Here is a 27,618-nt window from a genome sequence, read left to right on the forward strand (position 1 = left end):
GAGTTGTGTGATTGGAGTGCGGCAGTGTCGGAGGCAGGGGGGAGGGGCTGCGGTGGAGCAGCGCAGTGTTGCATGCGGGACAGTGCCGGACATGAGGGAGAAGGGGAAGCACTGTAGCCGCCCCGCCGGCTTCGTCGACCGGCGCGTCATCGTCCACCGGTCCGCCGATCGAGGTGCGCTGCGGTCGTGCACGTTGCGCTTGTCCTCTGCTCGTGATGCTCCGGCTCCGGCTCCGGTTCAGGCTCCGCAGCCGTTCAAGGCTCCGTCAGGAGCTGCGTGTGCTTTTACAGGAGAGCTCCAGATCTGCCGCACAGTGGCTCCACTGCTGCTCTGCTGTTGTGTCACCTGTCAGACAGTCCCGAGCGCGCTGCTCGGTGTTGATGATGATGTTGATGATGATGATGATGATGGTGTTGATGATGATGGTGTTGTTGACGATGATGGTGTTGGTGTTGTTGACGATGATGGTGATGGTGTTGTTGACGATGATGATGATGTTGATGATGATGGTGTTGATGATGATGATGATGTTGTTGATGAGCGATGATGATGATGATGTTGATGATGTGCCACAGTCAGATGAATAGATGGACAGAGAAGTTGCAGTGAGGTATATAGCCGGTGTTGGTCCAACTGCCCGTCGGTTGTCTCTCCTCCGGTGCCGCATCGTCTCTCTCTCTCCTTTGCAGTCAACAGACGGGTCTTGATGGTTTTGTTCCTCCTCCAGGTGAGGATGCGATGACCGGCGACACGGACAAATACCTGCGGCCTCAGGACCTCAAAGAGCTGGGGGACGACTCGCTCCCTCAGGAAGGGTACATGGGGTTCAGCATAGGAGCCCGATCAGCCAGGTGAGCGCTTGTCACTTTTTATTAGATATTAGATCAAATTATGAATATTCTCCGCTGCAGTGCTGTTGATGCTGTGGCTGTTCATCCGATGTACACAGATTCAGGATCTGGTATGGTACACATTACACCAGGTGTATAATAATTGTCAGTCATCAACATACAGACAAGCGCAGACACAAACACACAGGTAGAATAATGGAAATCGCCAGAGAGAGCAGCTGGAAAGTTGCCATGGAACGATTCAACCTAACAAAGTGATTCAGCGTTTTGTGTGGCCTCATTCATACCCATGCAAAGATTACGACCGACCCATAGCAGGTGTATCTTTGAACTTTGATACCTCTGATACTCTCAGCGCAGACCTAACTCTGCGTTCCACTAGTGAACAGTATGCAGTGGAAACACAAGGGAACCGCTGAACTAACCAGAGAGGTTCCATGAAAACAAGACTGATGCTGATGAGGCTCTGAGATAAATGTCTTGATAGAATTCACAAGTGTAATTATGAGAATAGTTCATTAGTTTAACATGGACAACGTTTGTGTCATTGTTGCTTTGTCACAAATACAACAAGAGAGCAAATGTTGACATGTCTCTTTGCAGGGTTGTGAATGTAAGGCTGTGGAAACACATTTAATATGTTATTGATAAATGAGTAGATGATGCTGAGCAAGTTCTTTGATTTTCCCCAGCTTTCTGTTCATGACATCAGCATCACATGGTTTGCTTTTTCACCGGGCTTCATACGCACAAACACACTCACACTCGTGTAAACCTAGAAACACTTGAGCCTGGTTGACCAGAAACCACATCATGCTTCGATGTCTTCAAAATGCTTTGCTTTTCACTCTTCTACTTTTTTCTTTTCTTTGTTTTTCCTGCGCCCCGTCTCATTCTAGCCCTAGAATCAGGTAAGAACAGAAGAGTAGTTGTAGCAGTCGTAGGTAACATTAGCTGTGAATGGTGTCCCTCCCTCGATCTACTGTTCAACCCCCACCCTACATCCATACCCCCCCCCCCCTCGCCCTAACCCAAACCACGAGTCGTCCGTCGTACATCGGCATCATCCAGTGTTGCTGTGCCTGTGGTGGCAGATTTGTCATTCTGTCACAGTGTTGTATTTTGAGATCATCTCTCCATCTTAGCTGATCACCCATCACCTTGTTTTCTCATCCGTCTACCAAAAGTCATCATAACTGCAAATTCAAAGATGTATTTATATTCTGCTGCAGGAGTGTTAAAGAGACAGGCAGCACTTGTGTTTGTGCAGACTTTGAGTTGTGTTCTAATCAACTAACTGTATGATGTGGTTTGTTCTCACATGGTACGTTATTTATATATTTGCTGTGCCGTGAAGTGTAACTTCCAGGGATTCAAAATATCAGTTTATTGATAACCCCCCCAACATGCATAGTAAATGGAGATGTCCTGTGAGTCTGGACTCAGAGATGGAAACCTTGAGAATTTTGGTCCTGCGTTTATAAATCCTCCTCGTACATCAGAGAGACACTCGGCCACACACACAGATGCATTAACGCACACACACACTGACGCACAATGACAAACACAGTTGTCCCTGTGAGTCGACACAGGTGCATAGTTTACAGCAAGGCAGGACGGAAGGCGACGAAGAAGAGTTGGATAAGAGAAAAGCAGCAAGGTAGAGGAAAAGTCTGAGACTCAGTCTGAGATGGTGGACGGCAGAAAGACAAGAGAAGGAACTAAAGGAGATGGAAATACAAGGATGTTTATGGAGGAGAGGAGGATGGATAGAATGAGAGAGGGGAAGAAGCTGCGAAGAACAGCCAGTCCTGATGAAAGCAGAGGGGGTAAGGGGTGAATTAGGGGGGGGGGGTGTCGCGGGTCCATTCAGGCCGCACAGAGTTGCTTGGTAACTTGGATGGTGGGGAAGGCAGGCGGTGCTGAATAAAGGGCTTCTCTCTGTCCTGAATAGTGTCCCCCCTCAAACACGCTGAGCTCTGCACCCCCCCCCCCCCCCCCCACACACACACACACACGGCACATAGATACACATCTACATTACACACTCTCGACCCCCCCACACACACACACACACACAAACACACACACACACACACAAACACACACACACACACACACACACACACACGACACATTGACACACATCTACAGTACACACTCTCACTAAATGAGGCACAGAGTTGTTGTTTATACAAAAAAAGTGCACATATTGTAAGCGACTGCGCTCTTCTGCGCCGATCACTTGCGTGCAGCACGAGCAGCAGCAGACAGAAACCTTGACAGGGATGTTTCGACGCTGCATTGAGAGGCTGCAAAAAATAGACCCACATCACCAGGCACGGCCATAAAGCAGACCGCAGCAGGACAGGCAGGAGAGACACTGAAACAGGTCCAGGTCAGCTGCTAATCTTAGAATGAAACAATGTCAGTGTTCTAGCTCGAGCTTGAAATCTCTCTTCTCCTCGAGATTTGCCTCTCGAGACCTTTTGTGATACCCAGACATACATACAGTCCTCTAATCTGTCAGCCTTCATCGTTTAGACACACGATGCACCTTTAACCACACAAGCATCCGTCTGTTTTCAATCTACCCTCTTCTGTGCTTCCTCTTTCCGTCTCTCTCTTAATGCAAACAAACCAACCTGGCTCTCATTTCCATCTCTGAATAACCTGCTGCAGTATCTTATCGCTCTTCGACTGCGGGCTCTGCCGCCTCCCTCTCTTTTCCCCTTGACACTTTCGGACTCCCTCTGTCCAGTAAGTTCATAACCTTGATTCCCTGGAAGTTGCATGTAGTAATGGATTCCCTGCTCTGTGTTCTATGTTGTGTTCCCCCGCCCTTCATTTGTCGTTGCCCGCGGCATTGGGTGGCGTGGTAACATGTAGCCTCCACTCCTTCAGCTCGGATAGGTCCAACACACTCAACCGCAGCTCGTTTGCACGGGACAGCATGATGATTGAAGAGATCCTGGCGCCCACAAAGGACACGGTAAGATCCATTTCTCTTGTTTCTGTTTCTGACCCCTGTTCAGCCTCTACATCCAACTTCTTTTTGATTAAACCTCAGGTTCAGTTCGTCCCTCTCTGTCCTTTGTATCTTTGGCTGTCTGTGGCAGTGGTCTGTCAAGCTTTAATGTCTCTTGTTCATCAATCTTCATCGATCGCTTATTTTCTCCGATACTTCGATGCTCTGCCTTTCCATCAATGGTCTGGTTAAAAGAACATAGGCTGGGCAGAATCTCAGCAGGCAGGGAGAAGGTCATTCTGCCAAAGTTCAGAGGGGGAGTGTGTCACACCTTAACGAAGAGTTCATCCAATTCTAAAGGGCTGTGAGTTTTGGTGACCTGGATCAAAAACAGAAACTGTAACCTTTTACTTTATTAGTAGCGTTAGTTAGTAATATGACCTTCAACTCCTTGGACATCACCCACGACGAAAATGTTTTGGACTTTTTAATATATTTACTTTGTCGTATGTCAAAGAACTTTCTATTAAATCTACCTGAAACTATGCATGAAGTCAAATCATTGCCCTCTCCTGGTGAAATGCTTCAGTTCAATCATACTTTAATCTGCTACATCTGGTAGATGATTTTCACTTCTGCTACAAACTCAAGTGTAGTGGGATGGTCGACACAGAGATACCCTCATGCAAGGTGTGACTTCTGAACTGTCTCTCTTCCTCCCTAAGCTTCAGAGTGTCTGTAAAGACATATCCTACTTGGTTGACCCGCTCAATAAGGTATACACTTTGTTGTTCACAGTGGTTCTGCTCTTTTTTCTCTTTGTATCTGTGTTTGCTTCGGGTCTCAGCCACTCTCATCTCATTCGTTGGTGAATGCTCTTTCCCATGTCCATAAGTTCCCATGATTCCATGTTCACGTACATGATGATTTATTTCGGGCTGTAGTCAACCAAAGAAAACATTTCGGTCGACTGAAATCATACTTCTTCTCTTTGGGAGAGAAGAATCTGCTCATCAATTCAATCAGCCACTGAGCCACACACTCTACCAGGTAGACTTAATAATCTCAACAAATAAGAAATAAACTAGTATTTGTATTAGTATTTTAAAACTGAAAATGACCAACATATTGAAATATGTTCGCACTCAAAGCCTCAAGCGATAAGCAGGAACTCGACAGAGCATCCTAACGCAGGGCACTCGCTTTTTAGATGAGATGAAAAATGTTTTTTTTTCAAAGTTTGCACCGGCGTTTGAGGCACGATGAATTATTTGATATTTAGATTAGTGCTAGACTGAAAGAAGGTATCCGTCCACGAAGGCAACTGATAAACATGTAGCATCTGCGCTCGTCGACCAAATAACAGACCAGTTGAAATGGAGACCACAGCCGGAGCTTTATGACATCTGATTTACATCTCTAGTCATCTTTAAACATTTCAGTTGTATATTTGGTGTGTTTCTCCTGATTGTGTTGCGACTGTACGTAATGGGGCCAAATGCTGAAAGATGAGTCCAGAAGCTGTGAATGTGGTCAGCTCGTGTGCATGACTCGAGGACCTGTTACGTTCTTCACTTCCACTCTCTGTTCTCTGTTTTTTGTCTATTGTTGTGTTTCGCTCGATACTTCTTCATCTCCTCCACCTCATCTCTTTTTATCCTCCTTTTTCTTTTCACATCTCCTTCACCTCAGTCATGTTCTGTCTGTGCCCCACTCTTAAATCTTCTCCTCCTCTGTCGCCTGTCCCCTCCCAGCACCTGGCTGTGACCAGAGACTACAGTTCAGAGTGTATGCGTCGCTACAGCTGGACTCCGGACACCATGGACCACAGCCACAACACCGTGTCCAGCCCCATTCACTCTGGGTAAGAACAGCCGGACTTTCGCATCGGACCAGCATGCACAGACATACAGCATATTACATAGACAAATTCATATTCTGAAAGTAGACCCCCACCCCCACCCAAGAGTCAATATTCAGCAAAGTCTGCAGCACCGATGCAGACACGGTGCAGCGCTGTGGGGTTTCTGCAGTGCTGCGACTGTGCACATTTCATCACAGCACAAACCCATGTCAAACAGTTAGTCAAGAGACGTGGTGCAGCAGTCTCATGTTCACTGACGTGCTCAGAAACACAGCTCAGGCTCTGCGTGAGCTCACGGGCTCATTTGTTTTATTCGTATAAACCGATAAGATTCTGCTCTCTTGTCATGTCATATACTTTGAATATACGCCGTGTGATAAAATGTGAAGTCTGCTCTGTGTAAACGGTGCACGACGTAATGAAGCACTGGGATCTGTCACGTCCGTTTTTTGACTCATTATTACGTTTAGTGTTTTCGTCTGTATCTATTATTAAGTTCATTTTCATGTATGTCCTCAGTGTCTTCCCTCGAGTTGGGATCTTCCTGTGACTGTCATTTATTACAGATCCCAACAGTGGTTGTGAGACTTTGATACTAAAACTAGGCTCGGGGGTGTTTGCCTCCTACATTGTCTCCATGTGTTTACTTTGCAGCCTCTCCTCCCCGCTCCCTCAGTATGACTCCAGGTGATGACTGAGTTCGCTGCTCTCACCCATGATGCCGCAGTGATGTGTCTCCCTCCTCCACCCCTGTCTCCCTCCCCCTGTAGTGTGCTTGTCTAATGTGTGTGGTCTTGTGTTACATTTGCACTGCGTAGACAGAAGCGTGTAGTCAAGGTGTTGGGGTGTTTTTGTTGTGTCATCTCTCTCTTTCTCACAGTGCACATTGAGAATGAATCTTCCTCCAAACTTTCTCCTCCAAAGGATTCTTCTATTTTATATATATATATGTTTTTTATTTGTATAGCGCCAAATCACAACATACATTGTCTCATGGCACTTTACATATGGTGAGACAGTATTTGCAACATCCAGTATTTGACATAAGCGACTGCACAGTAGCTAAGGCAACAAGCGGAGTGGAAGAAGAGCCACCATGACTGCTCATTAGAGTCGTAGAAAACATCCTTTTCTACGCTTGTACCTCACCCCCATCCTCAACTTGTGTCAGTGATTATATCAAGGGGGCGCCAAAAACATGCACTTAACTTGTAGACTGGGACACATTACATGTTATCATATTTACCCTATCTTGGTGAAAACATCTGTGCAGGTACTAATATTTGATCACCGAATGCCGCTTTAGAAGAACTGAAACTTTGGCAACAATCTCACCTTTAGCCTCAGAAGTGGAAACTAAACTTCCTGCACCTCCATTAGCACCTGGTTTAGTCCCAGACAGTGTTTCATGTAAACTCAATTGAGGCAGATGAAGGTGAGAATTCCAACTTTCAGATCTCAAAGCATCTTTTTCTTCTTCTTTCTGTTTATTTTCTCTCTTTTCCTGTCTTTGTTTGGGTGTACGGTGATCACAGCATGGGGATCGTCCTCCTCACTTGTGTCCGTGGTATGGCTGCTGTCAACCCTCTCTGTCGATGTTTTCTCCCACTCTAACATTGCTCATGTTCCTCTCACAGGTTCTTGGTCAGCTTCATGGTGGACGCCCGAGGTGGCTCCATGAGAGGCAGCCGCCACAATGGCATGCGCATCATCATCCCTCCCAGGAAGTGCACGGCGCCCACACGCATCACCTGTCGCCTGGCCAAAAGGCACAAGCTGGCCTACCCCCCTCCCATGGTGGAGGGAGAGGGGCTGGTCAGCCGGCTGGTGGAGGTTGGACCAGCCGGGGCTCAGTTCCTCGGGTGTGTTGATGAGCAAATAAAAAGGGGATATTTTCTAATGTCAACTTCAAATATCATGGCTCAGAAAATGGCATAACCAGGGAAACTTGTCTTTCCTCTTTCAGTCCGGTGATCGTGGAAATCCCTCATTTCGGTTCCATGCGGGGGAAAGAGAGGGAGCTGATTGTGTTGAGGAGTGACAACGGTGATACGTGGAAGGAGCACCAGTCTGACGCCAGACTAGAAGACCTCGCTGACCTGCTGACTGGGATGGATGAAGGTAAAGGAAACCAACGAGACAGTTTGTTACTCCACAGTGTGAATGAGTGAAGGTGAACTGAACCACTTAGAATAACCTATACTCAATAACCCAGGGCTATGTCAGCTGGTGACCTAGAAAATCTGATATTCACTCCAAACCTTTTTTGCTTCTTTTATACAAGCTGAGTAGCCTATTTACTTTCCTTTTTGTCGTGACATTGACCAAAATTCCTCACCTGTACCCAAACGCTCAAAATGCTTAAGACAAAGACAACCCCCATTCAATGTCGCTGAATATCACATTTATAACGTTTTTCTCCTTTCACAGAGCTGGACAGCCCCGCTGAGTTGGAGAAGAAGCGCATTTGCCGCATTGTCACCAGAGATTTTCCTCAGTATTTTGCTGTGGTGTCACGGATAAAGCAAGAGTCGAACCACATGGGTCCTGACGGAGGCATGCTGTCCAGCAGCACTGTGCCCATGGTGCAGGCGTCGTTCCCACAGGGGGCGCTTACCAAGAGGATCCGCGTTGGCCTGCAGGTACAGCAAGACTCCCTTCCATCTGCTCAACAATCAACCAGTTCAATCTCCACAGACCGATTATTATCATCATTACTGATGATAATAATAATAATACCTGACCTATCTTTGGCTGAATGTTTGATCTAGTCTGGCTGTGCTGTGTTTGTGTGCAGGCCCAGCCTGTTCCAGATGACATGGTGAGGGCGGTGCTTGGCAACAGAGCCACCTTCAGCCCCATCGTCACCGTAGAGCCCAGGAGGAGGAAGTTCCACAAGCCCATCACAATGACCATCCCTGTCCCACCTCGGTCGGCAGAGGGCCATCCCAGTGGCCACAGAGGCGACGCTGTCCCCTGCCTACGTCTGCTGTGCAGCATCACAGGCAAGTAGACGTGCAGACCACCCTGTGGGGGATACCTCCACCCAAATCGCCTCTGGGTACCTGCTTTGAGTTTAATTTTGATAATGTCATTGTATCCTTAGATGCCAATAAATGATACCTGTGTTCCTAGACGTAGTTGTTCATCCATTTATTATACATGAAACAGAGTTAGTAAGTCAGAATCACTGGACGTGCAGCATCAGGCCCACTTTGATGTGAAAGGCCACTGGTGGGCAGATGGAAGATGAAGAAGTGAGAAGATGAAAGGACGGAAAGGCAGTGAGCTCATCCTCTGTCCCCTGTTTCATACAGGAGGGACATCCCCTGCCCAGTGGGAGGACATCACAGGGACCACGCCACTGTCCTTCGTAACCGACTGCGTCTCCTTCACCACAAATGTATCGGCCAGGTGAGACAAACACACACTTTAACCCGCACATACTCAGCTGCCTGCTGCCTTTGTGTCCAAAGCTGTCTGAGCCAACTTCCATAGTTTGATTGCTGAAGCAAAATAGGTGATTAATGGAACATGGTATAATAAAACGCATTAATAATAAACATTTCTAATTTTACAAACGTGAGTATTTGCTGCTTTTCTTTTTCTGTCGATAGGCCATCAAAAGAGAACGAACTAATCATTTGTCGGATGCAGCTACACTGCCAAACATTTGCTCCACATTCTTGGATGGAACATTTTAGGGTCTGTGAAGCAGTGAGAAATTGGCAGTGAATTGTAAATCTGTTAGCAGCGAAAATCTCAAATTACTGTCAGCTGCCACTGGGATCCACAGAGCAGCCGTCTCTTCTCCTCTCGATCCTCTTGTTTGTGTTTAGTTGTTTGAGAGAAAGTTCCCCTCTTGGTCCCAACATGAGGCGAGGTCAGGAACATTGTTGGCACATTGCTGTTCCGAGGCAGTGGAAAGCGGTTGACCAACAGGAACCTGGTGTGAAGTCAATGCCGCAGGATTTCACTGCCCCTGGGGCAGCAACCTATTCGTCACAATGAGCTCAAACCTGTGGATTTGCACTGAATGCACTTGCACCGTGCTCTTTAGACCAGTGGATTTTTCTTTCTCCTCCTGACGCTCTCTTTCTCCGTGTTCCCGTAAACTAACGGGGTTACACTTTCAAACACATTTACCCAAGTGGTAGAATGTCACATCAGCAGCAGACTGTGAAGGCATGTCTAGGAACTGAGCTCAGCCAGTGAACAAACCCTCGTCCTATAACTAGATTCAGATCATGTGGCAAGTGTGCAGCCTGTCATTAACGGAGCACCCTATGTTCATTACTACACAGCCGTCATGTGTCTGTTCGACCTTCAGAGAGACGAGCCAGCTCGTGTGATTTCATCTTTCAATTTGTCATTATTTCACCTACACTGTAGTTTTTCAGCCTTATGAAAGGTTTGATACAAAAAATGTTTAAATGTGCAGAAAAGAGTTTCAAATCCTCCTCATATCAGGCAAATTGTTGACTTGGCTGACTCATTTTCTTTTCTGTGTTTTTACTGCTCAGGTTCTGGCTCGCAGACTGTCACCAGATTCCTGAGACGGTGGGTCTAGCGTCTCAGTTATACCGGGAGCTGATCTGCGTGCCGTACCTGGCCAAGTTTGTGGTGTTCGCCAAGATGAACGACGTCATTGAGGCTCGGCTGCGCTGCTTCTGCATGACAGACGATAAAGTGGACAAGACCCTGGAGCAGCAGGAGAACTTTGAGGAAGTGGCCCGCAGCAAGGACATTGAGGTGGGGTTGTGTGTTCATGTCCACTTCAAACACTGGTCTTCAATAAGAGAGTCTCACAAAGAACAAATGAATTAATCCATTATATGTTATTTAAATTCCACACAATGTTATTTTCTTCGACTTCATCTACACAATGTGTTTAAACCGTGATACCACATTTTCCGGGGACTTCTGTAGGTTCTCGAGGGCAAACCTATCCATGTGGATTGCTATGGCAACCTGTCCCCTCTCACCAAAAGTGGCCAGCAGTTGGTTTTTAACTTCTACTCCTTCAAGGAAAACAGACTTCCTTTCAACGTGAAGGTATATCACACGTATCCCTCCTATCACCCTCTCTCTGTCTGTCTGCAAGCATTTAACTGTGTCCATTGTTCACTGCTTATTAATATAGCAACAATGGTTTGCTCTTGCTATGTCTGATGCATTGTTCCAGGGAAATTAAAATGTAGAAGTGGAAGTTACTCTTGAGGTAGAAACAAAAAGATAAAGAAAACAACCTTCTTTTAACGTTATTCACTTTGCACCATTGCTCTTGAAAATGTTTGTACGCTCAACTCGTGATATAATCCTTTGGCTTCTTCTGCAGATCAGAGATATGGGCCAGGAGCCATGTGGCCGCCTCTCCTTCCTGAGAGAGCCAAAAACCTCCAAAGGCCTTCCACAGACTGCCATATGCAATTTGAATATCCTACTGCCAACTCACAAGAAGGTAGGATCATTTGTATGAATAGTTTGTCCTTATAGGCCATATCACATCATCCACATGTAAATGAAATTGGGAGACAGAGAGCAGTGTTGTCCTGATATCAAGGGGAGCCACTGAAGTGGATGTAGTCTTCAAATGACTGCCTGCTGCTCGTGTCTTAGTGTTAAAGCCTGTGCCAGTCACGAGACCCCACAACGTACACATGCAGCCACACATGCACATCATGCTTTGTTCTGTTGCCTGGCTCACTGTGGGTACATCAGAATTTTGCAAAAAGAATCAAATGTTTGTGGTTTTGATTGATCACAAGAAACTGTAATCATTTTGCTTTTGCTTTTGTTATTTTGCTGTTTGTTTTGTATTAATCTCATAGATTTTTTCAGACGCCTTCTGTTGTTTTTGCTGCTCCATTTTCATCCCCTGAATTTTATTTCTGCCTCCCTGCTCACTATAATTCCCTGCTCTCCATTGTGTCATATCTCTCCTCTCCCGCTATGCATCTTGGAATACCACAGGACATGGAGTCTGATCCTGATGATGAGGTAAACAGATTCTTCATCATCACATGGAACTGCTTCTTCTTTGTTTTCTTTCCGTTTTCTTGCAAGCTTTACTGCAGATGCTGTAGTGAATCTGCGTGTTGCTAACATTTTGTCTCTGTACAGCACCTGCGTGTGAAAGATGCTTCTGACTGCATGTTTCCTTACACAGCTGCGTCATTGCTGAAGTGACCCCATGTAGTGCATGAGTGGAAATGGTTTTGATCAGCAAGGATTTATTTATTGTTGTCTTCATCCCAAATCCAGCGGAGCCAGTTACTGTGCCACGCCTCGGCTTGTTTTTCATCTCTATCTTCCTTTCCATACATGTTCAACAAGAAATCGCCATATCGTCACTCTCACAGTTTAACGTTTCACGCAGGACTTTGGTATCTCTTTCTAGATAAAGATGAAACTCTAACTATTATGCTTTGTCCACTCAGTCTTCGTTTTGTTGTTTGGATCTTCCTTCCTTCACCCTTGTCCTTGGCTTGTGTGTTACCGAGAATACTAATGCAGCTAAGGCTGTTTTAATGTTAAATTCTTTTAAAAGTAGTGACAGTATCCATTATATGCTTTCAACTTTAATATATCAACCCACTCACTGGATAGAATGTTTATATTGGATGATTCAGACAGCAGATTGTTGAATCCAGTTGTGTTCAATGGCAGCATTTTTCAATGTTTAGTGCCAAAATATAGTATTCCAACCATTGTCACACTTTGCAACTACATTTTGGCAAACATCATAGTTAGGGTTTGCAAAAGACGGTAGTCATAGTTTCAAAGACAAACACTGATTGTCTGAAAGACATCTTATTAATCATGCCAACCCTCACACCTTTCATCTTCATCTTGTAACGTTAAGTGGACACGGTTATCTTCATTGGAACTACCTGGTTCTGTAAATCATGAAATGCAGAATTGTCCAATACAGGGCTGTATATTGAAATTAACACAACTGCTACTACTAATGTAATTTTAATAAGGTCTACCATATCACCACATTTGATGATGATCGAAGGAACTCATCTTCACGATAAGAGGAAATGTTGAATTTTGTCCATGCCTACCACTTATTGGAGTAGGGCTTACAGACAAGGCCCATACTGTCTGCAATATTTAGATTGCAATGACACTGACAAATGCATAGAATAAAGACGTGTAGAGAACCAATCCATTTCTCTCCGGAGGAGGCTTTTACGCCTGCAGTGTCTCCTTGTACCACGACTAACAGCATGTACTGATTCACTGAAAAACGTGCAGTATGCGTGCACAGCAATATCTAATTTAGCAAGTAACATTAACTTTCACACCTAATTCCAAAGGATAAGAGCCACATTTCACCACATTTTGTTCTTTTTTGTTTGTTTCAGACTGAAAAGCCAGAGCGACGTCATACCTTTGCCTCCTTAGCTTTGCGTAAGCGATACAGCTATTTGACCGACCCAGCAGCGAGTGAGTTTCCCATTTTTACTTTCGTGAATATTTTGATAGATTTTAGATACTTTTGTAATTTTAATCAGTTTTAGTGCCCTCCTCATCTGCCACATACTCTTTGATCATTTGTCATTCATCAAACATTTGCATGGTTTACTGTGTGTTACGCTTTGCTTACCCACCCCATGTTGACGAAAACTCTCCCTGTTTCAACTGTTGTTTTACATTTGTGAAAACGTGGAATCATTGTCTGTCTGTTCATTCATCATTTGAACAAAAAATGTTTCAATTCATGTTGAATAAAAATATTTTATTAGAATTGTTCTCATTCTTCTAGTGGCCATTTCACTCTTATTGGCTTTATACTTGTGTGCTGCTGTGTATATCATATATATATACCTGATAACAGGTTGCACTTTATATCAACTTGATTTACCTTACAGGGAGACTATGTAAGAGCAAGTATTTTGCTGACCCTTAACAAAGAATCATTATATATCTTTTTGGGCAGTTTCCATACTGCACTTCGATCTATATAATTTTTTCGAACAGTGATGACTGATTTATTGTAACTTTCTTGTAAAGTGCAACCTCATATTTTATTTTCAGTTGTGACCAAACAAGTAAAGATATATTTTTTATTATATACCCTTGTAGGGGTCATCTCTGGCATTGGAAATGAACTAAATGATCACATGTCAATAAAACATGTACAGCAAAAGGCACTTCGGCAAGGAGGCACATAGATTAGGCCCATCAAAAGGAATGGAATTTTCGTTTTTTTGGGTTATGTCATTTTGTCACTTCTACCACGTCAAGCATTTTTGTTATTATGCACACTCCATTCTTTTTTAGGTGTATTTTGTCAATCATTGGTTTCATCCTGGATATTTGAACAAGGGCTTTATTACATTTCACAGTTGACAAGAAGTTTCTCTGTTTGAACTTTTACGTTGTTTACATTTTTTGTATTGCTTCTGTGAATACTTCTGTTTCTGACTGACTCAAATTTCTCTTTCTGGTTTTTGATTTATTTCAAATTATTTTACGTTACTTTTTATGTTCACTTCCTTATTGCTTTTTGTTTCAATTATGGTTGAAGAAACAACTGATCGAAGCTCGCAGAGAACACAGCCTTCTAGCCACCCTCACAAACCTGTCTTTTCAACGAGATCTTATCAGACGTGGTCGCCTGTTCCTGTCGCCATCCCTGGCCAAGCCAAGTCTGGGTTTGGCTCCCTCTCCAGTTCGTCATCCAACACGCCCTCTGCCTCTCCATTAAAGTCTGTCTGGTCCATCAACTCTGCCTCCCCCATCAAGACCAACATCCCTGGATCACCTGCCTCTTCTGTTAAGTCACTTAGTGACATGGCCTCTCCCATTCGATCTTACCGAACCATCTCCTCTCCTATAAAAACAGTTGTCCATCAAGCCCAATACTCGAACCAGGTCACACCCAGTCCCCTGTCCTCACCAGGGAAAAGTGCTCCAGACAATATATCTATGAAAGGACTGGCAGCATTATCTGCAAGGACCTCCCCAATAACTGTAGGAGGAAGCAATTTTCTTGAGAGATCATCCATTGGCATGACCCCACCAACCTCTCCCAAATCTTCTCTGAGTATGTTTACTTCACCCCTACAATACAAGACTGGTATGGGAGGCTCTAGTGGCACTGCATCTTCCTCCTCACCAATAAAAACAGTCCCTGGTCTGTCATCTGTGCGTTCCTTTGCCTCAGATGTCACTGGCCCTGCAAGAAACCTGTTCTCATCTCTTTCTTCACCACTTAAATCCAACAATGCTCCAAGTGCTGCATCTCTGATCAATGGAACTGTTTCTCCTACACAGTATCGCTCTTCATCCCCAACATCTCTTCTCCCCAACAGTCTGCAAGAGAGAATACAAGCAACCACCAATGCTGCAACAACAAATGTCAATGCAGCCTTTGATGAGGTTGAAAAAACATTGAATTCTTGTTCTGCAGGCTATGGCACCTTGAAGTCTTTGTCCTCTTCTGCATCCTCCTCATATCAGTCCATGAGATCGTCAGCTTCTAGTTCCCTTTATGCCTCTCTAAGATCCCCTCCCAATGCCACCACCGCTGTTACGTCCAGTACAATGACTGTTCCAGTGTACTCTGTTATTAATGTACTGCCAGAGCCCCAGTTTAAAAAGTTGCCTGAGGTGTCAAAATCAGCAGCTGCCCTACTGTCCCCACGGAAGACAGTGCCCACTGAGGTGAATACTCAGATGCAATCTTCCTTTGCCAGAACTCTTTCTCCCATCAAAGCCTCTCTTTTTTCTGCTGGCCTGAAATCAAACACCGCATCACCACTGTCATCCAGCCAAGAGATTTTGAAGGATGTAGCTGAAATGAAAGAGGACTTGATACGAATGTCAGCCATTTTACAGACAGATCCAAATTCCACAGCCAATAAAGGATTTCAATCTGATTCTCCCAAGGAGGTTAAGATGGAGGATGAGGAGCCATATAGGATTGTGGAGAAAGTAAAACAAGATTTGGTAAAAGTGAGCGAAATCCTTACAAAAGATGCTGTGAAGGATGGCAGGGTATCCCTGGCAAGGGGTTCTTTGGATGACATACACTTTTCTAAAGTGCAAGTTGAACAACCACCAAGCAACTGGAGCTATCCACCAAGATATGAGACTGTGGTTCCTCAAGCCAAATCAAAAACAATACCAGATAGAGATTTCAATCTCTCCAAAGTGGTTGACTACCTGGCCAATGATGTTGGCAGCAGCTCTTTCTCCAAAATGACTGACACAAAGCATAAAGCAGATGAAGGCAAGAGGGAAGGTGAGGGCAAGGAGAAGCAAAAACGTGTCCTAAAACCCACCATAGCAGTTCAGGAGCATAAGCTCAAAATGCCTCCAACAAACATGCGCTCTTCAGCTTCAGACAAAGAGATCAGTAAAGTTGCAGATGCACTTTTTGGAGCAGACACTGTACTAGAATCTCCTGATGATATCTCACATGAACAGGATAAAAGCCCCCTCTCAGACAGTGGCTTTGAGACCAGGAGTGAAAGGACACCCTCTGCCCCTCAAAGTGCAGAAGGAATGGGTCCCAAGGTCCTTTTTCAGGATATTCCAGTTCCACCAGTGATCACTGAGACTAGGACTGAGGTTGTCCATGTCATCAGGAGCTATGAGTCCCCAGATGATAACAAACAACCTCAAATGGAGGAAGCGCATCCTGTCAGATATATTGATTCAGATTCTAAAGGGAATCTAGTTATGCCAACTTCAGAACAGAATAAATGCTATTCAATTAAAGTCAGCCCTGATGATGATCCAATGGGAAAAGGGATGAGGGTAAAGGAGGAGACTCACATCACTACCACCACCAGGATGGTGTACCACAAACCACCTGGCAAAGAAGCACCATCTGAGAGGTGTGAGGAAACTATGTCTGTGCATGACATAATGAAGGCTTTTCAGTCAGGCAAGGACCCTTCCAGAGAACTGGCTGGACTGTTTGAACACAAGTCTGGCAGTGAGGAGACATCACAAAGAGTCCTCGAGGACATCAACTCCAAACCTAAGGTTGAAAGAATAATTGAAGTTCACATTGAAAAAGGCAATAAAACAGAACCAACAGAGGTCATCATCAGAGAGACAAAAAACCATGCAGAGAAGGAAATGTATTACTACCCAGGGAACAGACAGGAAGAGGAGGAGCCTGAGGAATCACTTCCAGTGTACCTTGACTCCCCTAGAGTAAACACACCCATGTCACAAGAGGAGGACAGTCGCCCTAGTTCAGCCCAGCTCATGGCAGATGACTCTTACAAAACACTCAAGCTACTTAGCCAGCAATCTGTAGAGTACAATGAGGATGAATCATCAGAGCTTAGGGGAGAATCTTATAATTTTGCAGAAAAAATGTTACTGTCTGAGAAATTTGACCAGTCTCATTCTGATACAGAGGAATATCTGAGAGATAGGTCTCATTTCCACTCACCAGACAGAGGCTCTCACAGTGAGGGTAGATCGGTTGGGCCAAGGACAGAGTATGTCTTCAGGTCACCGAGGAATGTGTTTGACAAGTCTGGAAGAATGGCCAGTGTTGATGATAACTTTGACAAACTGACACTTTTGCAGTATTCTTCCGAGCCTGGTAGCCCAAAGCAAACTGTTTGGATGCGTGTGTCAGATGACACACAGAGTAATGAGAGAGAACAACTTATGTATGAGGACAGGGTGGACAGGACTGTAAAAGAGGCACAGGAAAAACTCAGTGAGGTATCACAGTTTTTTCGTGACAGAACAGAACAGCTCAATGATGAGCTCTCTTCTCCAGAGAAGAAATCTCGCAGACCAGACTTCAGAGAATCACGATCAGGTCCAAGCTCTACACACAGCAGTCCAGAGAGGTCAGCTTACAGGAATGGGGGTAGTGGGGAAGAATGGAGCAGAGAAAGGCTTCGAGACAGGTTCAGCTCCAGTGAAAGGAAATGTGCCAGCTTACCCAGCAGTCCAGAGAGGAGAGTACGGCTGCAGTACAGTGATCGAGATCCAAGAAAACAAGGCGATGGTATCGGTGAAAGCTCTCAACCTTTTCCGATGTCTTCCTCCAAAGTGAGTGCAGTGAGGCTCAAGTTTGAGCAAGAGGCTCAAAGGCAAGATAGAAGTCCTCAAGGTGTCCAAAATTCAAATCCCCCTATTAGGAAACTCCAGGAGAGCAAGCTACCTGTGTATCAAGTGTTTGCTGGTTCAAATATTCCAAAAACACCAGACAGTCCCGGAAACCAGAGGAGATGTTTAGATAGTGAATCAAATAAGTTCTCCTCCAAGCAAGAGTCCAGAGACAAAGGTAATGAGGAGACAAAGTTATTCAAAACTTGGGAGAGCCAAGGGTACGGAAGCTACAAACCCCAATCTCCCAAACTATCTCATTCTTTAATCCATGATTCCATAAAAGATGGAAATATTGGTGATTCCCAAAGACAAGAAACAACCAACAAAATGATCTACACAGAATTTGTTGTTCGAGAAAGTCCGAACACCAATGATAGTCTAAAAAAAAACTCGGAATCACAAATTCCTGTTAAAAAGCCATCCAATTTCTCCGAAAATCACAAATCCACCACTTTAAAATTAGATGCCTCTGTTGAACCATATGAGAGAGCGGGGTCTCATATACCGACTTTAACTAGAAATCGGTCTCACAGTTGCTCTGAATCCAACAAGTCTTCTCATAGATCATCAGTTGGAAAATCCACAGACTCATCCGATGGTAGCAAGTCAAACATAGTGTGTAACGGTGTTGATGGTGACCAAATAGAGTATTTGGATCAGGTAACACCTGTAGTTGTCACAGAGGGTTTCAAAGATATTAAACCCTTACCTGTGTATGTTAGCATCCAAGTAGGAAAGCAGTATGAGAAAGAAACAGCCTCTGGGCAACTGGGAACATACAAAAAGATAGTAAGCCATGAGAGTAGGACAGTGCATGAGACTAGGGGTGCATTTTACACTGTCAAACAAAAGCAGTCTCCATCTCCTCAAGGAAGTCCAGAAGATGACACTCTAGAACAAGTGACTTTCGTGGATAACTCTGGGAGAAGTCCTGTCACCCCTGAGACCCCCAGCTCAGAGGATGTTAGCCTGACCTCAAGAATGCCAGACTCAGTGATAGGCATCATGCCTGGCATGCCAAGCCCTATCCCAGAGGAGTCTGAGGAGGACGAAGGAAAGATCTTCATCTACAAGGAGCCCTCGAAGGAAAAATGTAAGCCATCATACCCAGAAAATCACAGTAAAAAACAGGATATACAGAGACACAAATCAAAGGAGAAAAGAGTGGCTTATATAGAGTTTCCACCTCCTCCTCCTTTAGAAACAGAGCAGTCTGACCCTGAGAAAAGGGGGTCATGTGCTTCTTCTGAGGCAGAGACAGAGATGATGGAGGTGAATCTCCAAGAGGAGCATGATAGGCACCTCCTAGCGGAGCCAATCATCAGGGTGCAGCCTCCATCCCCCATACCCCCAGGAGCTGATAACAGTGACTCTAGTGATGATGAATCTGTCTTCCATCCAATCCCTGTCAAAAAGTACACCTTCAAAATGAAAGAGGAGGGAGAGAAACGCCCAAAACAGAAACAAGCTGAGAAAAACGGGAATAACAAGGATTCTGGGATCAATGGTGCCATAAAGGGAGAGGATGTTGACTTTGAACAGAATGGTAATGACCAGTCAATCACTGACTGCTCTATAGCGACCACTGCTGAGTTCTCTCATGACACAGATGCAACTGAAATAGACTCTTTAGATGGGTATGACCTCCAGGATGAGGATGATGGACTAAGCGAAGACCCTAAAACATCAAGTCTGTCTAATGATCTAAAAACAACCGACCGGTCGTTTAGTCAGTCCAAGCTTGAAGTGATAGAGGAAGAGAAATGTGAAGAAGGAGGGGATGATGGCAAGACTAAAACCAGTACATCTTCAGCAAAAAGCGGTGAAGAAGAAAAAGATTATACCCTTGAAGGAAGACATCCAGAAAGGCAGGGCTTTGGAGAAAACTACTTTGCCTGCCAACTTGAAGAGGAGCTGAATTCAACCTTTAAGACTGTTGCTACCAAAGGCCTGGACTTTGACCCCTGGTCCACCAAGGGGGGTGATAATGAAGGACTTTTTGAGTCCAAAACAAAAGAAGAGGACCCCAAGCCCTTTGGTTTATCAGTGGACGACAAATCACAGGCTACAACACCCGACACAACCCCCGCACGAACTCCGACTGATGAGAGCACACCGACTAGTGAGCCTAACCCCTTCCCTTTCCACGAAGGAAAGATGTTTGAGATGACCCGCAGTGGTGCTATTGACATGAGCAAGCGGGACTTTGTTGAAGAGAGGCTTCAGTTTTTCCAGATTGGTGAGCATTCCTCTGACCCTACAACAGGGGAAAAGGGGAAAGGGGGCAAGATCCTGGGGGTAATTTCCTCTCAGTCAAAAACAGGGGAGAGGGCCACAGTAGATCCAAAGGTGAAGGTTATAGATACTACCACAGACAGCAGCACTACACCAACAACACCAGCAGCAACAACAGCAAAATGCAGCCCTGCACAGCCTGGCAGTGACACTGGCCATACCGGTACTGATGCCCCCACCTGTGAAGCCATAGCTGAGACCGCCTCCTCTTGCACAATCACAGCCTCTAAGGTTGACCCCAAATTACGCACTCCTATTAAGATGGGCATAGCTGCCTCTATAACTGTGAAAAAAGACTCAGGGAATCTCACAGATAGTAAAGCTGAGATTCCAGAGGGACAGATAGTGCCAGAATACATCAGTATAGAGGGACAGACTACAGAGAGTCGGTCTAGCAGACACACTGACCCCAAGTTAGAAAGAAGAGATTATCCTTCAGAAAACTGCAACAACAACAATAACCTTGAGTCCTCTAGTGTCCAGGCCAACTATATTCAATGTGGTAGTGTGGTGTTTAATTTGCAGTCCTCCTCTGAGCCCACTCTTCAGAAAGCTAGCAGGATAGAAACACTGTTCTGTCGGGATTTAGAAGAGAGAGTGGATGTACACAACAGCAATCAAGTGCAAGACCAGAAAAGTGAAACAGTCAAAGAAAGTGAGGCGAAGCAGCCCAAGTCAAGGCTTCCAGTAAAAGCATCAGGGTGGTCATTTCACACGCAGGGAACAGCCATAGGCAAACAGAAGCCCAAACAAGCATTGACAGTTGAAGTCAGGAAAAGAGGAGAGCCAGCCATAGCCAAAGTAGAGCCCAGGTCTAGAATACCAATCAAGGATGTTAAAAAGAGCAGCCCTGCTGCTGCAGCTAGTGCACTTGTTTCAGTTCGGGTTACCTCACAGCCAACGAGGGCACTGGACTCAGAAAGAGCAGCTATACGTTTGCCCTCAAGGCTACCACTGAAGGACAGGATTCAGGTCAGCAACGTCACAAGTGAGGGATTATGTAGACAGGAAAATCCGGATGAAATTTGTAAGCGCACCATTGAATATTTTAAAGACATTAGCGGGGAGACGCTAAAGTTGGTGGACCGCCTGTCAGACGAGGAGAAAAAGACGCAGACAGAGCAGTCGGAGGAAGACAGCACCTCCCGGAGCACCTCTCTGTCGGACGCCTCCCAGCCTTCCCAGCCCTCCCAGCCCTCCCAGCCCTCCCGCTCATCCAGGTCTGGTAGAGGTTCGAGGGCTGAGGCCGGGGCCGCGTCCGTAAGGGCAAAGGTGGCGACGACGGACAGGGCCTCCGGCAGTGAGAGGAGCAGGAGGAGTAGGCGGACTGGTGGGAAGGAGGGCAGTCAGGGACTCACAGGGTCTCGAACGCCTCCCATCGCAGAGATCAAGCCTAGTTTGTAAAACTTTCACACTATGTTTAAAATACATCTATATATTTATATATTTCACTTTTAGTTGCATGACATCGTTGTGATCGTTAAATGGTTTGACTGGAATGCCTGTGGCGTGTTTACACATTCTCTTTAGATCAGTAGCTGTCATTTATTTCTTTTTTTGTCATTAATGTATTATGTACTGTATTGTCCTTGTTGCAAGATTATCTTTCTTCTGTTCCCCACTTCCAACCCTTTTAACCCCCATATACTGTAGTAGAGTGAGCATGCCAGTAGTAGTGACTGGTCCACTGGCACAACCAGTCCCTTGTTTGACAACTCCCTCGTCTGTCTCTCTGTCTGTCTGTGCAGGGTGGCTACCAAAGTTATTGCAGTAGTTTGTTCTTTCAGAATTTTTCATGCTTTCTATTGTCATTTAAACTAAGTAGTGTTAGTAAAGGACACACAAAAGCGTCTTCGCATGTCAACATTTTAGATCCTAAGATCGAAATTCCACCCTAGATTTGTAGAACTATGAGTCTGTTGTTGAGAGTTATGTTATGCTTTGTTGTTACTGCCTGCCTACAGGATACATACCACAAACACAAATCACAGAACACCACCTACTCTATGAACGTATTTAAGTTGCCCATAATGTCTCAAGTGTGAAATATCCTTTTCTTGCCATCCTAGGAAAATAATTCAATCAATTATAGCTTTATTACAGTAATATGCTAACCAATGTTATATAAACATTTTTTAACACAGTCTTGATTAATGTTGTTAATTCTGATAAAAAAATATAAAAAATGTCCAGAAAAGGAAATTTATGTACTTGTTTATTTTTGTTTGACATTACTGGATTTGGGTAAAGGAATGTAAATGGTATTAATGTGTCATTGTCCTCTATCTCCCCAGGTCCCCAGAGTCCTTGTGAGCGAACAGACTTGCGCATGGCTATTGTTGCAGATCACCTGGGACTCAGTTGGACAGGTGAGCCATTCTACATTGTTCTTTTGCTCCGTCCCTTTGTACATAATTTGCTTTCTTTCTCGGTCTCAAACCATGTTATTTACTGCCATCTTCAGGCTAACAGAATATCTCTCAAAGGATTTTAATGTTAACTGCAGCCCCGAAAAGGAACATCTTTAATCGGGAAGAAAAATAAATAACTTAATAAATTGAACTTTGAATATAGTGACAAGGCAACTGGTTTTATAAGCTGCTTTTGTGCAGGATTTTGATTATTTTGAAATACATATTCATTTTGTAATTTTACCCCTGCACTTCCAGTGTTTGCACAATGAATAAAATGACAGACACTTGGATAGTGCACATTATACTCTGAATATGTATGCCTGAGTTGCTATTTTTGTCCCATCACAGAGTTGGCTCGGGAGATGAACTTCACAGTGGATGAGATCAACCACATCAGACTAGATAACCCCAACTCTCTGACAGCACAGAGCTTCATGCTACTTAAGAAATGGGTCAGTCGGGAAGAGAAAAACGCCACAAGTAAGACCATTTTTATAATAATCTGAAATGTTTGTTTTTGTCTCCATTTCTCTGCATGTGTGTCTTTCACTTTCTTTTCAGTTCAAGCTTTTTCATATAAGGCAGAAAACTTGAGACAGTGAACTCCTGTTGTTAGCTCACGAAGCATATGTGTAGTCAATGTTTGCCAGACTACCTTCTCCGTCTGTGTATTCTCATCCTTCCCTTTCTGTCTATCTTTTAATGACTCTCATCTCTTACCTGTTCAGACATCCAACTTTTCTTGATGATGTTGCTATAGAAAAATCACGTATTAGCCTTTCTCAATTAATTTTTCAGGTGACACTATGAATGTTTTTGTTGTCTTCTCTTCTTCCACAGCGGATGCCTTAACTACAGTGCTGACCAAAGTCAATCGGATGGATATTGTGACTTTACTGGAGGGCCCAATATTCGACTATGGTAACATTTCAGGCACGAGATGTTTTGCCGATGATAACGCTGTTTTCCGGGATCAGGCTGATGGTAAAGTTTAGCTCTGTCTAGCTGACCTCTTACCTCTCCCTGCTACCTTTGTTGTTCCAGTGCATGGGTCGTATACAGATAGTCCTCTAGAGAATCTCTAGAGAAACTGATTTACAGTCAGATCTGGATGTTGTTTGGACAACTGGCTCCTGCTGTTCCCCAAATGCATTCATGCCAATGAACTAATTATGACTAGTTTGAACTGTGTTGCTTTCCATTTTAAATTATAATCCAGTTTTTTAATAACACTTAATTACGGTGATTTGAATTGGCTTCAGTTGAATGAACCACCATTTTTATTTAAGGGTCAATATATTGCAATTGTGTGTCCAGTTGTCACAAATGAGCAATATCCATTGTTAAGTGCTGAGTGCATGGCACATACTACATACCACTTTACATATTTTCATATCTGTCTTGGGTAGAAATAATTTAATCTAGTTGAATCTGCTTTCCATAACTGATTTAGTTTAGTTCTCCTAGTTCTCCTCCAGTTCCTCTGAGCCTTCCTTGGATAGATGAGAGAATCTCCTCCTCCTCCTCCTCCTCCTCCTACCTCTCCACAGCAGTGTCCACTGCTGTTAACAGCACATAACAGCTCTTAAAAAGTTAAGAGTCATGTGTTGCTTATGTGTCTGCCTGTGCCTTTTCCTTATCCATCCCTCACCTGCCTCCTGCTCCACATATCCCCCGGTCATGTTATTCATTCATTATCTTGTTGTGGAAGCATGTTTCACATTCAAAAAATCTTTCATGATTTCCTTTCCTCTCCTTCTCCAATTCACTTTTTATTTCTTTTTTTTTATCTCTTCTGCTCATGTCTTGCCTCAATCCTTTACCATAGTTTGCATTGTCATCCCCTTAACACCCAGAAGCACTGAAGCTGCCTTCTTCATGCAGACACCCAGCCCCTTCTTTCCCACACGGACTCCAACACCCCCATCCACTCCCCTCAGTCCTACTGCAACGCTTCACGGCTCTACTGTTTCCTCACGCCGATCTCCAAGTTATGAGTCCTCCATTTCGCTCGAAGATTTGGCACCTCCAGCGCCATTTAAGCAGCTTCAATTCAACTTCTCCACCCTTCCCCCATTCCTCATTCCTCAGTGCCCACCTGCTTACCGTTGTCAATCCCCAACCTCACCAATTCCCCTCATTACCTCACCTTTACCTTACTCATCTGCTGCCATCTCTTCATCAACCATTCCTTTTTCAGCTACATGTGTCCCATGCTCTCCCACCTCTGTCCCAACCTCCCCCACCTTCACTATGCCCAATCTAAACCCATCACAACCTTCAGAACCAATCGCTTCCTCTCTCACAGTATACGGATCTACCCCTGACCTGTCCTGTCCTGCTACTACCTCCGCCAAACCTGTTCCCGCACCCACCAACCATACCCTCGAACCCTCCTCTAAGATCCCTAACATATCTGAACCCATTTCTATACCTCTTTCACCCGTTCCGTGCGCACCCTCAGGTAGGGTTTCACCTTCTGTCGCCACCTCTCAAAGCAAAGAGTCTTTAGTGACTCAGCTGGCCTCCTCCTCCCGCCCTGTCTCCCCTCTTTCCTTGTCCACTCTCCCTCCCATCTCTCCCTCTGGGTCCCGCTGTCCTAGCCCCAGTCCCTCCTCCCCTCCCCTCCGCCCCCTGTCTCCCTGTCCTGCTTGCCAGTGCACTTGTGCTCCCTCCATCCCTCCACCTCCCACCCGAACTCGAGTTGATCCTTCAACAATGGAAATATTCATTTAGCGTGCTCCGTCCTTTATCTTACTCCTTCTCTTCCCTTATTCCTTCTCACAACTCTCATCTGTCAATGATCTCGTGTGAAGTTGTAACAGAACACCCGGGCAAATATTAATATCTTACACTCATCACATCCAAAGCCACATGATTAATATGGCCTTCTGTCACCAATGTGCCCCACTTTGAACGTCCCTCCTCACCACAACTGTTGAATGAACACTCACTAAGAAATTGCTTTTGTGATTACTGTCAATTTGAATGTATATTTCTATATATCTTTAATATTTTAGATTTTTTTTGTCAATCTGGCATTTTCTAACATACACATTTTACTTCACGTTTGAAGTTGATTTTACTGCTACAGTAGCTGCTGACGCATCACAATCTCAGGTTTTCTGGATACATGCTTTTCACTTCAACCTCTCTGTGCCATTGTCCACCTCATATAGTGTGTGTGTAAGGGTGTGGGTTTATTCTATTTTTTTGTGGCATGCTTTTGTGTGGATATGTCTCTCCATCTCTCATCCTGTCACCAACAGATTATCAGAGCATTCTAGCAGAGCTGCAGTCTCCCGCCGCACTGCACTCTGACCCCAACTTCCTGGAGCCCGAACTCCCCATCACCCCCAACCCTTCCCTTGCTCATCACCAGCCAGAAACAGACTCCCCTTTGCTGGCTTGCTCCCAGCCTCAGCCCTTGCCATGGAGCCCTGAGATAGAGCCTGGTAGCAGAGAGCCATTCAGCCCTCCTAGGAGCCCCCCCAGACCTTGTGAGCTCACCCTATCTTTCCCAGCCTTTGAACTCCCTGATCCTTCTTCCAAGGTCAGAAAGCCCCACATCGCTCTGAACGACCAGCTGCTTTTGAGCGAGGAGGAGGACAGGCCTTGTCATGAAATGGAGCTGAGCCACAAGCCCAAGTCACCCACCTTCCCCAAGATGTGTGAGTTAGACATTGACATGGTTTACTCCACATCTTCCCCTTCACTATCCTCAGTATCATCAATAACCCTTTCATCACCTGACAGAGCACACATAGGAGACACAGGAGTGCAGATGGGAGCCTCGTATGGGGCACAGGAGGAGGTAGGTTTGAAAGGATGTGAAAGGGAAGTGACAGAAGAAACAAAGAAGGTTGTTGAGACAGTTACAGCAGAGGCCGCAGAGAGCAGAGCATTAGTGGGAAAGTGGATAGAGCAGGACTTGATTAAAAATGTGGAGAGAAAATGTGAGATGATAACAAAAGATAGGACTACGATGGCAGAGGAAACTAAAAATTTGGTAGAACAGAATGAGGAATCTGCGCAGGAAGAGCATCATGTCTATGTACAAGATGGGAATAAGGAGACAGTCTGTGTGATGGAAGAGGTAAGAGATGTTCAGGATCAGTCAGAAGAACAGCACAATCTAGAAATGTGTACCACAGTAGAAGCAGTGACTGTCAAAGAGGATATTGATGAAACACCAGAGGTACAACAAAAGGTGGATGGGGGCAGTGATGTTACAGTCTTCGAGAGTAACAGAGTGGATAACACAGATGGAGAACTGCAGTTTAAAGAGGGAGGAGGCTTGTGTGGCAGTGAAGGAGATATTTGCGGGACATCAGAAGGGGACCAGGCGGCAGAGGACCGGGCTGTAGCTCGCCTCTCCACTCAAGCCTGGGTTGATGCACTTGGAGAACTTCAATCTAGTGAGTCTGGATCCAATGAAGAAGAGGAGGAGGAACAAGGAGACAAACAAATTAGAGGAGAGGCTTTAGGAACTCTGATGGAGGAGGTGAAGAATGAAGAAGCCTCAGAGGAAAAGGAGGAGGACGAAGAGATGATCCAGGACAGGCTTCAGGAGATTATTGGTCCGGTTGAACAGGCAGAAAAAAACATGTGTTCACTTTCAGGTTGGCACAGTGATTCATCCAGCGTCAATGTGGAACCACCGACGCCAGGCCGCAGTGTCAGCTCAGACCTGCTAGACAGACGGGAAAGGTAAGTCTCTGTGAAGCCTTCAAGACTTACAACAATTTTTCAGAGATCTTCTCAGATTGTCCAATTTGTAGATCTTTACTGTATCCTGTGACCATATTCGAATTCTTTGTTTCTTACCCAACAGTCAAGAGATCTCGAGTGAGTCCATCACCTCCTCGTCTAGGGCTGAATCGGGGAGATCCCGACACAATGGCAACAGCTCAAAGCAGTCACCTCAGGACGGCTCCTCTGAGTCATCGAATGGCAGAAAGGAAGAGGGCGCGCTGGTGTCAGAGAAAAAAGTCAAGGTAATGTTACTAATGATAATGATTAGAATGAATGTAGAATCTACTAAAGTACCTTATTGCATTGTGAATCTGTTTTTGCAGGAGAAACATCTATGGTATAAGTTGAGCTAAAGACACCAACTTCAGT

The 27,618-nt window shown here is 44.9% G+C and overlaps 1 protein-coding gene across 36 annotated transcripts in view; it reads left to right on the forward strand.

Annotated features, from left to right (window-relative positions):
* Positions 1-27,618, forward strand: part of ank3a (ankyrin 3a) — a 113,037-nt gene that overhangs the window by 80,444 nt on the left and 4,975 nt on the right. For 15 of the 36 annotated variants that reach the window (XM_035605351.2, XM_035605357.2, XM_035605360.2 and 12 more), the window contains 21 exons: positions 728-851; positions 3,741-3,843; positions 4,545-4,595; positions 5,574-5,683; positions 6,338-6,370; positions 7,321-7,545; positions 7,650-7,804; positions 8,114-8,325; positions 8,481-8,688; positions 9,001-9,097; positions 10,207-10,435; positions 10,613-10,738; positions 11,022-11,144; positions 11,657-11,683; positions 13,057-13,138; positions 14,223-21,476; positions 22,375-22,449; positions 22,843-22,974; positions 23,335-23,478; positions 25,764-27,204; positions 27,329-27,491. In XM_035605351.2, the coding sequence (XP_035461244.2) occupies positions 728-851; positions 3,741-3,843; positions 4,545-4,595; positions 5,574-5,683; positions 6,338-6,370; positions 7,321-7,545; positions 7,650-7,804; positions 8,114-8,325; positions 8,481-8,688; positions 9,001-9,097; positions 10,207-10,435; positions 10,613-10,738; positions 11,022-11,144; positions 11,657-11,683; positions 13,057-13,138; positions 14,223-21,476; positions 22,375-22,449; positions 22,843-22,974; positions 23,335-23,478; positions 25,764-27,204; positions 27,329-27,491 (11,114 nt within the window). Of the gene's footprint in view, positions 174-727; positions 852-1,750; positions 1,763-3,740; positions 3,844-4,544; positions 4,596-5,573; positions 5,684-6,337; positions 6,371-7,320; positions 7,546-7,649; positions 7,805-8,113; positions 8,326-8,480; positions 8,689-9,000; positions 9,098-10,206; positions 10,436-10,612; positions 10,739-11,021; positions 11,145-11,656; positions 11,684-13,056; positions 13,139-14,222; positions 21,477-22,374; positions 22,450-22,842; positions 22,975-23,334; positions 23,479-25,763; positions 27,205-27,328; positions 27,492-27,618 lie in introns of all 36 variants that reach the window. The other 21 variants (XM_035605347.2, XM_035605349.2, XM_035605346.2 and 18 more) reach the window with 20 other exon arrangements.

Source organism: Scophthalmus maximus, chromosome 10, assembly GCF_022379125.1.
Source record: "Scophthalmus maximus strain ysfricsl-2021 chromosome 10, ASM2237912v1, whole genome shotgun sequence".
NCBI lineage: Eukaryota > Metazoa > Chordata > Actinopteri > Pleuronectiformes > Scophthalmidae > Scophthalmus > Scophthalmus maximus.